Source organism: Oncorhynchus mykiss, chromosome 25 (genome assembly GCF_013265735.2).
Source record: "Oncorhynchus mykiss isolate Arlee chromosome 25, USDA_OmykA_1.1, whole genome shotgun sequence".
Lineage (NCBI taxonomy): Eukaryota > Metazoa > Chordata > Actinopteri > Salmoniformes > Salmonidae > Oncorhynchus > Oncorhynchus mykiss.
The window spans coordinates 13,848,410-13,861,434 of NC_048589.1; the positions used below are offsets into that span (position 1 = coordinate 13,848,410).

The following is a 13,025-nucleotide window of genomic DNA, read 5'->3' on the forward strand; positions in this document are numbered from 1 at the left end:
TGTTTACTGCCAGCCAGCAGCCTACTGAATGTCGGACCATGCAAAACGAGCTCGCCCATTGTCACTCAATGTAAAATGTTTGCGAGCCTTGTGCAATCGAATAAAGATCAGAGTCCAGCCTTCGCACACCAACCAATGAGCAGCCAGTGAGCATGACCGGAAATGTAGCAATTTTCTCGCCGCAAAGAATTTTGGGATATCACCGGAAGCAGTGGCTAGGTTTTCAAAGTGTCCTTGCGCACTCACCTCGAAATAAACACGTTTGCCAAAATGTACAAGCAACTTATGGTAAGTGTTCAATATTATTTGTTCGAACTTTTCATGGCTAACGTTACTGCAAGTACCTGACATCTCAATTAACTAGCTAGCCTAGATAGTTACATCAGGGTAGTTGGCTAACTAGCTAGCATTCTTAGGCTGCTAATGCTAGCTATCACCGGTTAATTGAACATTTCTTGATAAAATCAAGGTAGACTTCTGATCTAAACACACCGTATTTTATTGTTAGTTTGATTTGCTATTAACGTTAGTAGCAAATCAATCAGCTCGACATAGTAAAAGCGTGCCCCTTAATCTCAACTACAGTGAACAAGTATTTACAGAAGTGAAAAACAGTGAGGGCAAGTGTAGAGGTCGCATAGGGGGCTACTAAAAGTCGCATGAGAATAGTCACATTTCCTTGTTTTTTTTAACAATACGTTTTATTTGATCACAAGGTCATAAAGGTACAATCACTGTATGCAATATCCACATAAATAGTTAGATACATCGGTACCCCAATTCTGATATACCTTCCACCAATCGATCCCCATCCACACCAGATCTTTTTCAGAACTGGGCCACTATTTTTTTTGAAAGTGAAAAACTGACAAGCTTTTACTTTCGTCAAAAACAACTGCATCGAAGTAGAGCGTTTGATATGACGGCCTGCATATGCGCAGTTTGGGGCGTGACGAACGTTAGACCCGATGACGTGTTTATACGCATGAGTTTTGCTCGCCGACGTTGTCATGACATCGCCTACAAGCGTGATGAGGGATTTTTTTTCTCACACATTTATCAAGACAACAGTCCTGGTCTTCCTTACTACCTCTGATCTGCGGACTCACTAAATGCAAATGCTTTGTTTGTAAATGATGTCTGAGTGTTGGAGTGTGCCCCTGGCTATCCGTAAAAAAAATATATAAATTAATGGTGCCGTGTGGTTTGCTTAATATAAGGCGAAATTATTTATACTTGTACTTAAGTATCAAATGTCGAAGTAAATTTGAGCAATTACATTTAATTGAGTACCTTTTCCACCACTGAGCAAAAGTAACACCTTTGTAGAGGTCATAGTAATTTCACACCATTTTGTCTCCATATATAATTTTGTCTGCAGGGGATGGTGGAAATATATGGTTACAAACCTAAGGGGAGTAGAGAAGAATCTCTCTAAGTTCAGCCTTACATGCTGACTTCACCGGGCACGTGGATGGTGATTTTTGTCCATCCACACTAGATGCGATCAGGACACGCAGGCTGAAATATCAAAATGAACTCTGAACCAACTATACTGAACAAAAATCTAAATGCAACATGCAACAATTTCAAAGATCATATGAGGAAATCAGTCAATTGAAATATTAATTTGCCCCTAATCTATGGATTTAACGACTGGGAATACAGATATGCATCTGTTGGTCACATGTACCTTTAAAAATATGGGCCTCAGGATCTCATCATGTTATTTCTGTGCATTCAAATTGCTATAGATTAAAATGCAGTTGTGTTTGTTGTCCGTAGCTTATGCCTGCCCATACCACGCAACGCGGCCGGTGAGGTCAGCATGTTAGGTTATTCAATATCTTTGAGTTTGTCTGACCAGGTAATTCTTTCCAAAGGCAGTTGCAAGGGGAGAGCATACGATAGCTCTTAACGATGTGGCCATACAGGATTTGATTCTACGATTGCCCACTCTGGAGTTAGTCATGAGGATGAATCCAAAACATATTACAAATGTTTGCAGCCCCATAATATTTCTGAAAATTAAGGAGCCCCAAACCCCCTAGTTCTTTTGGTTTTTGCAGTATGGCTTTACGGAATTGTGGCTTTTTATTATTCCATATAAGCTCTGAGCTCATTGTGTCCAGCACCTTTAAAAATAGTTTTGGGTATAGCAATCGGGATACACCGGGAAAATGTAGGAATTTCAGTTGGATAAAATGTATTCGACCCATAACTGATAACTGACCATTGTATCAGGTCTTTCTTAGTCATTTCCTATTGCCGCATGAGATTTTCCTTGAGGTATGACGAGGTTGGCTTAACAGTAATTCCTAAGCATCTAAAATGATCTGTAACGACTTTAAACGGGACATTTAAGAGTAGTATTAGACAGTAGTCTTTGTAATTGGGTTCAGTTAACTTTTGCTTTAATTTAGTTTGTATCCTGAGATTAAGTAAAAATGTTAAGGACCAGTGGAATGGATGCAACCGGTTCTGAAATTTATAAAAGCAATACTTTTACCAAAGGAAATGAAATTGCAGCCAAATCCACATTTTCATAATGTTGCAAAGCGGTAATACCATTTTTTGTAGTTGTATAAGTCCGATGGGAACCCGTCAGGTCCAGGTGACTTATTAGTTTGCGTTGATTTAATAGCTTTATTTTTTTCAATGAGACTTAGCACTTTGACAAGTGTCTCTCTATCTCGAGAATCAAGAGTGTGTAATGAGTTTTTAATTTTTTTTTAAAAGAATGATTCAATTAAAATTAAGGGAGTGTTTCCAATAGATTCTGATATAAATTAATATGTTTTTAAACGCTCGGTTTATTTCATTGTCACAGGTGGCCATACCATTACTGTCATTTATTTGTGCAATTGTATGCGATGCGGCTTATCGATGTAGTAGTTGAGCTAGTATTTCACTGGCGTTTTCTACCTGATTCGTAATGTTAATGGGTCTTTCTATAAGTAATGGGGACGTTGGGGTCAATGTTTTGAAACAAAATAAGTGAAATATATATATATATACATACAAATGAACCCATAACAACAACAACATAAGTCTAGGACTATACATCCTTTAAGCAGGGCTCATCTACTGTATCTAGCAGAAGAAGTAGCTATAGGCCACTAGTTGGTCCACATATTACTTCAGTAATCATTGACAAATATTTGTATCTTTTCCTGATCACCTGTTTTTTTTCAGGGTCTTCAGCAGCTGTCCAGACGGACTATCTCCAGTAGTGCCCGCAGACAGGTGGACAACATGGTCAAAGAGAAGCAGAAGCTGTTCCAGGTAAGACCTGGGTCGAGGCAAACGGGTGACAATGCAGCCGAAAGTTCCCCTGAAGAGCAGTAGAAATGTGGAACTGAACACCTGTCTCCCGAAGCTGAAATACTGTTTTCAGAAGTTAAAAGTAAACCAGGATAGAATTGTTATTTACCTAATTTGACAGTCAATATGTGTTGAATCTTGTTTGACCAGTATTGGTACGGTAATGCTAAGGTTAAAGTTGGCACTTTATTCCCAGGTTCTGGAAACAGAATCTTGTTTCCCCCCTTTGTAGCCTGAAAGATAAGTATGTGGTTGCTCATAACGTTCACTCATAGTTTGGGCTGGACTAACACATTTTTGCATGCAGTATGATACGTAAACAGGCATCAGCCAATGCAAAATCAGACTTATGATATTGAATGCTTTTCTGATTCTTGTCTAACCTCTATGGTGTCCACAGCTGGCACTCACTCTGCCTTAAAAATCATAGAGCTAAAGCAATGACTGCTTCTCTGCAATTTGTTGTTGAAATGCATTTTAGCCTAAGAAATTCCTGACCCTTTTAAGGGCACATGTTTATGGTATGTGTTTCCGTTTGTATTAGGTTCAGTTATAACATCTCCCAAGCAGCACCTTGCTCTCCAAGAAGTAGCTAAAACCCATTTTAGTTGTTTTAATTGGGGTTATATACAGTGGCTTTCATCCCCTTAGCATTTTTCCTATTTTGTTGCTTTACAACCTGGAATTTAAAGTAATTTTCTTTGGGGGGGGGGGGGGGGTTGTTGTATCATTTTTTTTTTTTTTACACAACCACTTTGAAGATGCTAAATATTTTTTCTGAAACAAACAAGAAATAAGACAAAACTATTCAGCCCCCTCCCCGAAAGTTCATACTTTGTAGAGCCACCTTTTGCAGCAATTACAGCTGCAAGTCTCTTGGGGTATGCTTCTATAAGCTTGGCACATCTAGCCACTGGGATTTTTGCCCATTCTTCAAGGCAAAACTACTCCAGCTCCTTCAAGGTGGATGGGTTCCTTTTGGTGTACAGTAATCTTTAAGTTGTACCACAGATTCTCAATTGGATTGAGGTCTGGGCCATTCCAAGACATTTAAATGTTTTCCCTTAAACCACTCGAGTGTTGCTTCAGCAGTATGCTTAGGGTCATTATCCTGCTGGAAGGTGAACCTCCGTCCCAGTCTCAAATCTCTGGAAGACTGAAACAGGTTTCCCTCAGGAATCTCCCTGTATTTAGCACCATCCATCAGTTCTTCAATTCTGACCAGTATCCCAGTCCCTGCTGATGGAAAAACATCCCCACAGCATGATGTTGCCACCATCATGCTTCACTGTGGGGATGGTATTCTCAAGGTGATGAGATGTGTTGGGTTTGCGCCAGACTTAGCGTTTTCCTTGCTTCCTTGTTTTCCTTGCCAAAAAGCTCAATTTTAGTCTCATCTGACCTTCTTCCATATGTTTAGGGAGGCTCCCACATTCCTTTTGGCTAACACCAAACGTGTTTGCTTATTTTTTTCTTTAAGCAAGGACTTTTCTGGCCATTCTTCCATAAAGCCCAGCTCTGTGGAGTGCTTGGCTTAAAGTGGTCCTATGGACAGATACTCCAATCTCCGTTATGGAGCTTCAGCTCCTTCAGGGTTATCTTTGGTCTCTTTGATTAATGCCCTCCTTGCCTGGTCCGAGTTTTGGTGGGCGGCCCTCTCTTGGCAGGTTTGTTGTGGTCTCAAATCAAATCAAAGTTTATTTGTCACGTGCGCCGAATACAACAGGTCCTTAGTGAAATGCTTACTTACAGGCTCTAACCAATAGTGCAAAAAAGGTATTAGGTGAACAATAGGTAAGTAAAGAAATAAAGCAACAGTAAAAAGACAGGCTATAAAAAGTAGCGAGGCTACATACAGGCACCGGTTAGTCAGGCTGATTGAAGTAGTATGTATATGTAGATATGGTTAAAGTGACTATGCATATGATGAACAGAGAGTAGCAGTAGCGTAAAAGAGGGGGTGGCGGGACACAATCCAGATAGCCTGGTTAGCTAATGTGCGGGAGCACTGGTTGGCCGGCCCAATTGAGTTAGTATGTACATGAATGTATAGTTAAAGTGACTATGCATATATGATTAACAGAGAGTAGCAGCGGTGTAAAAAGAGGGGTTGGGGGAGAAGGGGCACACAATGCAAATAGTCCAGGTAGCCATTTGATTACCTGTTCAGGAGTCTCATGGCTTGTGGGTAAAAACTGTTGAGAAGCCCTTTTGTCCTAGACTTGGCACTCCGGTACTGCTTGCCATGCGGTAGTAGAGTGAACAGTCTATGACTGGGGTGGCTGGGGTCTTTGACAATTTTTAGGGCCTTCCTCTGACACCACCTGTTGTAGAGGTCCTGGATGGCGGGCAGCTTAGCCCCAGTGATGTACTGGGCCGTACACACTACCATCTGTAGTGCCTTGTGGTCAGAGGCCGAGCAGTTGCCGTACCAGGCAGTGATGCAATCAGCCAGGATGCTCTCGATGTTGCAACTGTAGAACCTTTTCAGGATCTCAGGACCCATGCCAAATCTTTTTAGTTTCCTGAGGGGGAATAGGCTTTGTTGTGCCCTCTTCACGACTGTCTTGGTGTGTTTGGACCATTCTATTTTGTTATTGTTGTGGACGCCAAGGAACTTGAAGCTCTCAACCTGCTCCACTACAGCCCCATCGATGAGAATGGGGGTGTGCTCGGTCCTCCTTTTCCTGTAGTCCACAATCTTCTCCTTAGTCTTGGTTACATTGAGGGATAGGTTGTTATTCTGGCACCACCCGCCAGGTTTCTGACCTCCTCCCTATAGGCTGTCTCATCGTTGTCGGTGATCAGGCCTACCAATGATGTGTCGTCTGCAAACGTAATGATGGTGTTGGAGTCGTGCCTTGCCATGCAGTCGTGGGTGAACAGGGAGTACAGGAGGGGACTGAGCATGCACCCCCGGGGAGCTCCAGTGTTGAGGATCAGCGTGGCAGATGTTTTGCTACCTACCCTCACCACCTGGGGGCAGCCTGTCAGGAAGTCCAGGATCAAGTTGCAGAGGGAGGTGTTTAGTCCCAGGATCCTTAGCTCATTGATGAGCATTGAGGGTACTATGGAGTTGAACAAATCAAATCAAATTTTATTTGTCACATACACATGGTTAGCAGATGTTAATGCGAGTGTAGCGAAATGCTTGTGCTTCTAGTTCCGACAATGCAGTAATAACAAGTAATCTAACTAACAATTCCAAAACTACTGTCTTGTACACAGTGTAAGGGGATAAAGAATATGTACATAAGGATATATGAATGAGTGATGGTACAGAGCAGCATAGGCAAGATACAGTAGATGGTATCGAGTACAGTATGTACAAATTAGATGAGTATGTAAACAAAGTGGCATAGTATAGTATAAAGTGGCTAGTGATACATGTATTACATAAGGATACCGTCGATGATATAGAGTACAGTATATACGTATGCATATGAGATGAATAATGTAGGGTAAGTAACATTTATATAAGGTAGCATTGTTTAAAGTGGCTAGTGATATATTTACGTCATTTCCCATCAATTCCCATTATTAAAGTGGCTGGAGTTGAGTCAGTGTTAGTGGTGGCTGTTTAACAGTCTGATGGCCTTGAGATAGAAGCTGTTTTTCAGTCTCTCGGTCCCAGCTTTGATGCACCTGTACTGACCTCGCCTTCTGGATGATAGCGGGGTGAACAGGCAGTGGCTCGGGTGGTTGATGTCCTTGATGATCTGTATGGCCTTCCTGTGACATCGGGTGGTGTAGGTGTCCTGGAGGGCAGGTAGTTTGCCCCCGGTGATGCGTTGTGCAGACCTCACTACCCTCTGGAGAGCCTTACGGTTGAGGGCGGTGCAGTTGCCATACCAGGCGGTGATACAGCCCGCCAGGATGCTCTCGATTGTGCATCTGTAGAAGTTTGTGAGTGCTTTTGGTGACAAGCCGAATTTCTTCAGCCTCCTGAGGTTGAAGAGGCGCTGCTGCGCCTTCTTCACGATGCTGTCTGTGTGAGTGGACCAATTCAGTTTGTCTGTGATGTGTATGCCGAGGAACTTAAAACTTGCTACCCTCTCCACTACTGTTCCATCGATGTGGATAGGGGGGTGTTCCCTCTGCTGTTTCCTGAAGTCCACAATCATCTCCTTAGTTTTGTTGACGTTGAGTGTGAGGTTATTTTCCTGACACCACACTCCGAGGGCCCTCACCTCCCTGTAGGCCGTCTCGTCGTTGTTGGTAATCAAGCCTACCACTGTTGTGTCGTCCGCAAACTTGATGATTGAGTTGGAGGCGTGCGTGGCCACGCAGTCGTGGGTGAACAGGGAGTACAGGAGAGGGCTCAGAACGCACCCTTGTGGGGCCCCAGTGTTGAGGATCAGCGGGGAGGAGATGTTGTTGCCTACCCTCACCACCTGGGGGCGGCCCGTCAGGAAGTCCAGTACCCAGTTGCACAGGGCGGGGTCGAGACCCAGGGTCTCGAGCTTGATGACGAGCTTGGAGGGTACTATGGTGTTGAATGCCGAGCTGTAGTCGATGAACAGCATTCTCACATAGGTATTCCTCTTGTCCAGATGGGTTAGGGCAGTGTGGTTGAGATTGCATCGTCTGTGGACCTATTTGGGCGGTAAGCAAATTGGAGTGGGTCTAGGGTGTCAGGTAGGGTGGAGGTGATATGGTCCTTGACTAGTCTCTCAAAGCACTTCATGATGACGGAAGTGAGTGCTACGGGGCGGTAGTCGTTTAGCTCAGTTACCTTAGCTTTCTTGGGAACAGGAACAATGGTGGCCCTCTTGAAGCATGTGGGAACAGCAGACTGGTATTGATTGAATATGTCCGTAAACACACCGGCCAGCTGGTCTGCGCATGCTCTGAGGGCGCGGCTGGGGATGCCGTCTGGGCCTGCAGCCTTGTGAGGGTTAACACGTTTAAATGTCTTACTCACCTCGGCTGCAGTGAAGGAGAGACCGCATGTTTTCGTTGCAGGCCGTGTCAGTGGCACTGTATTGTCCTCAAAGCGGGCAAAAAAGTTATTTAGTCTGCCTGGGAGCAAGACATCCTGGGTCGTGACTGGGCTGGATTTCTTCTTGTAGTCCGTGATTGACTGTAGACCCTGCCACATGCCTCTTGTGTCTGAGCCGTTGAATTGAGATTCTACTTTGTCTCTGTACTGACGCTTAGCTTGTTTGATAGCCTTGCGGAGGGAATAGCTGCACTGTTTGTATTCGGTCATGTTACCAGACACCTTGCCCTGATTAAAAGCAGTGGTTCGCGCTTTCAGTTTCACGCGAATGCTGCCATCAATCCACGGTTTCTGGTTAGGGAATGTTTTAATCGTTGCTATGGGAACGACATCTTCAACGCACGTTCTAATGAACTCGCACACCGAATCAGCGTATTCGTCAATATTGTTATCTGACGCAATACGAAACGTATCCCAGTCCACGTGATGGAAGCAGTCTTGGAGTGTGGAGTCAGCTTGGTCGGACCAGCGTTGGACAGACCTCAGCGTGGGAGCCTCTTGTTTTAGTTTCTGTCTGTAGGCAGGGATCAACAAAATGGAGTCGTGGTCAGCTTTTCCGAAAGGGGGGCGGGGCAGGGCCTTATATGCGTCGCGGAAGTTAGAGTAACAATGATCCAAGGTTTTACCACCCCTGGTTGCGCAATCGATATGCTGATAAAGTTTAAGGAGTCTTGTTTTCAGATTAGCCTTGTTAAAATCCCCAGCTACAATGAATGCAGCCTCCGGATAAATGGTTTCCAGTTTGCAAAGAGTTAAATAAAGTTCGTTCAGAGCCATCGATGTGTCTGCTTGGGGGTGGGGGATATATACGGCTGTGATTATAATCGAAGAGAATTCTCTTGGTAGATAATGCGGTCTACATTTGATTGTGAGGAATTCTAAATCAGGTGAACAGAAGGATTTGAGTTCCTGTATGTTTCTTTCATCACACCATGTCTCGTTAGGCAACCTCGCTACGCTGAGCTTTAGTCGATGAATAGCATTCTAGTGTTCCTTTTGTCCAGGTGAGAATGCATCATCTGTGGATCTGTTTGGGTGGTATGCAAATTGGAGTGGGTCTAGGGTTTCTGGGATAATGGTGTTGTGAGCCATTACCAACCTTTCAAAGCACTTCATGGCTACGGACATGAGTGCTACGGGTTGTAGTCATTTAGGCAGGTTGCCTTTGTGTTCTTGGGCACAGGTGGTCTGCTTGAAACATGTTGGTATTAGACTCAATCGGGGACATGTTGAAAATGTCAGTGAAGACACCTGCTAGTTGGTCAGCACATGCTCACAGTACACGTCCTGGTAATCCGTCTGGACCCGCAGTCTTATGTATGTTAACCTGTTTAAAGGTCTTACTCACTTCAGCTACGTGATCACACAGTCGCCCGGAACAGCTGATGCTCTCATGCTTGCCTCTGAGCGAGCATAGAAGCGATTTAGCTCATCTGGTAGGCTCGTGTCACTGGGCAGCTCGCGGCTGTGCTTCCCTTTGTAGTCTGTAATAGTTTGCAAGCCCTGCCACATCCATCGAGCATCGGAGCCAGTGTAGTATGATTCAACCTTAGCCCTGTATTGATGGTTCGTCGCAGGGCATAGCAGGATTTCTTGTAAGCTTCCGGGTTAGAGTCCCGCACCTTGAAAGCGGCAGCTCTACCCTTTAGCTCAGTGCGAATGTTGCCTGTAATCCATGACTTCTGGTTTGGGTATGTACGTACAGTCACGGAGGACGACGTCCTCGATGCACTTATTGATAAAGCCAGTGACTGATGTGGTGTACTCCTCAATGCCATCGGAAGAATCCCGGAACATGTTCCAGTCTGATAGCAAAACAGTCCTGTGGTTTAGGATTTGCTTCATCTGACCACTTTTTTTTATAGACCGAGCCACTGGTGCTTCCTGCTTTAATTTTTGCTTGTTAGCAGGAATCGGAAGGGTAGAGTTGTGGTCAGATTTACCAAATGGATGGCGAGGGAGAGCTTTGTACGCGTCTCTGTGTGTGGAGTACAGGTGATCTAGAATGTTTTTCCCTCTGGTTGCACATTTAACATGTTGATAGAAATTAGGTAGAACTGATTTAAGTTTCCTGGCATTAAAGTCTCCAGCCACTAGGAGTGCTGCCTCTGGGTGAGTGATTTCCTGTTTGCTTATTTCCTTATACAGCTGACTGAGTGTGGTCTTAGTGCCAGCATCTGTCTGTGGTGGTAATTAAACAGCCACGAAAAGTGTAGCTGAAAACTCTCTAGGCAAGTAGTAGCCTCCAATTTATCACAATATGCTCTACTTCAAGTGAGCAAAATCTAGAGACTTCCTTCGATTTCTTGCACCAGCTGTTGTTTACAAATATGCACAGACCACTCTCCCCTCGTCTTACCGGAGTGTGCTGTTCAATCTTGCCGGTGCAGCGTATATCCCGCTAGTCGAATATCCATGTCGTCATTCAGCCACGATTCCATGAAACATAGGATATTACAGTTTTTGATGTCCCGTTGGTAGGATATTCGTGATCATACCTCGTCTAATTTATTGTCTCGCACGTTTGCGAGTAGTATTGATGGTAACGGCAGCTTTCCCTCTCGCCTTCTCCCGGTCCTGACCAGGCATCCGGCTCTTTGTTCTCTGTATCTGCGTCGCTTCCTCTTGCAAATAACGGGGATGTCAGCCCTGTGGGGTGTTTGGAGAATGTCTTGTGCGTCCTCCTTGTTGTAGAAAAAATCTTCATCTAATCCGAGGTGAGTGATCGCTGTCCTGATATCCAGAAGCTCTTTTCTGCCGTAAGATACGGTTGCAGAAACATTATGTACAAAATAAGTTACAAATAACGCGAAAACAACCCACATAATAGCACAATTAGTTGGGCGCCCATAAAACTGCTGCCTTTTCTTCCGGCACCATTTTACTGCCACCACCAACAGACCTGTACCCAGGTGCCATATTCTTTCATTTTTTTTTATAATGGATTTAGTGGTGCTCCGTGGGATGTTCAAAGTTTTGGATATTTTTTTTATAACCCAACCCTGATCTGTCCTTCTCCACAACTTTGTTCCTGACCTGTTTGGAGAGCTGGGGCCTTTCAGAACAGTTGTTCTGTAATATACTGAGATCATGTGACAGATCATGTGAAACTTAAAGTCCACCTGTGTGCAATCTATTTGACTAATTATGTGACTTCTGAAGGTAATTGGTTGCACCAGATCTTTTTTAGGGGCTTCATAGCAAAGGTGAATACATATGCACTCACCACTTCCCTGTTTTTAATTTTCTATAATTTTTTGAAACAAGTTATTTTTTTCATTTCACTTCACCAATTTGGACAATTTTTTTGTATGTCCATTACATGAAATCCAAATAAAAATCTATTAAAATTACAAGTTGTAATGCAACAAAATAGGAAAAATGCCATGGGGGATGAATACTTTTGCAAGGCATTGTATGTCCCACTGAATATTTGGGACTTTGCCAGGTCTAATTATAGTGCTGATGAATGAAATGCATAAACAAACATATTCAGGTGGTGCCATTTTTAAAATACCACTGCCACCACCAACAGACCTGTACCCAGGCAGAATCATTTATCTTTTGGTTCATTTATGTTGCTCTAAAGGGCTTGTCAGTTTTCTGAATGCCGGATGATAATTTCCTCTTTGTGCAGGCAGATAACGGGATTCCAGTCCATCTGAAGGGAGGAGCCAAAGATGCTATTCTGTACAGACTAACAATGGCCCTTACAGTCTTTGGTAAGTGCATTAACCTGAAATTGGGTATGTGAAATTGTACAGCCCTGATTTAACCCACCTTGATTGTAAGTGTTAATGGCATCTTTACGGCAATTGATCAAGTAATCTTGACTAGAGTCATGTCTAACCACAAACAGTGGAGTCCAATGCCAGTTTCACACACATTTCTTGCTTTGCCTGTTATTTAAAAAAAAAAATCCTATCTCTTCACAGGAAGTGGATTTGTCGTGTATGAACTCCTCAATGCAGCCATGCCCAAGAAGGCATGAGTGCCCTTGTCCATGTCCATCCCTACATTAATGTTCTCTGTTGTGCAGATGTATGATCTGGGAGATTATTTGTCCTGTCAATAATGCCAATATGTTTCATGCCTGGGATCAATATTTATTGATTGTACAATTAATGTACCATAGATAATAAAACAACTACAATATGAAGTCATATCCATGTGTATGTCTTCATTTTAAAATCTCAATACATCTGATGTTGTCATAAACAGACAGCTTTAAAAAATATATATATATATATTACACTGCTCAAAAAAATAAAGGGAACATTAAAATAATACATCCTGGATCTGAATGAATGAAATATTCTTATTAAATACTTTTTTCTTTACATAGTTGAATGTGCTGACAACAAAATCACACAAATTATCAATGGAAATCAAATTTATCAACCCATGGAGGTCTGGATTTGGAGTCACACTCAAAATTAAAGTGGAAAACCACACTACAGGCTGATCCAACTTTGATGTAATGTCCTTAAAACAAGTCAAAATGAGGCTCAGTAGTGTGTGTGTGGCCTCCACGTGCCTGTATGACCTCCCTCCAACGCCTGGGCATGCTCCTGATGAGGTGGCGGATGGTCTCCTGAGGGATCTCCTCCCAGACTTGGACTAAAGCATCCGCCAACTCCTGGACAGTCTGTGGTGCAACGTGGCGTTGGTGGATGGAGCGAGACATGATGTCCCAGAT

The 13,025-nt window shown here is 43.4% G+C and overlaps 1 protein-coding gene across 1 annotated transcript; it reads left to right on the forward strand.

Moving 5' to 3' along the window:
* Positions 1 to 125: 125 nt before the first annotated feature.
* On the forward strand, positions 126 to 12,489 carry LOC110505390 (cytochrome c oxidase subunit 7A2, mitochondrial). The gene is made up of 4 exons (XM_021584573.2): positions 126 to 288; positions 3,196 to 3,285; positions 11,964 to 12,048; positions 12,262 to 12,489. Exons 1-4 carry the CDS (start codon positions 271 to 273, stop codon positions 12,315 to 12,317), a joined length of 249 nt encoding a protein of 82 aa, XP_021440248.1. The 5' UTR covers positions 126 to 270; the 3' UTR covers positions 12,318 to 12,489.
* Positions 12,490 to 13,025: the final 536 nt, after the last annotated feature.

Excerpts from the sequence above, each read along its gene's own strand:
- LOC110505390 (XM_021584573.2), top strand. Across the intron at positions 3,286-11,963 it reads AGAAGCAGAAGCTGTTCCAG|GCAGATAACGGGATTCCAGT; the intron begins GTAAGACCTGGG and ends CTCTTTGTGCAG. Across the intron at positions 12,049-12,261 it reads AATGGCCCTTACAGTCTTTG|GAAGTGGATTTGTCGTGTAT; the intron begins GTAAGTGCATTA and ends ATCTCTTCACAG.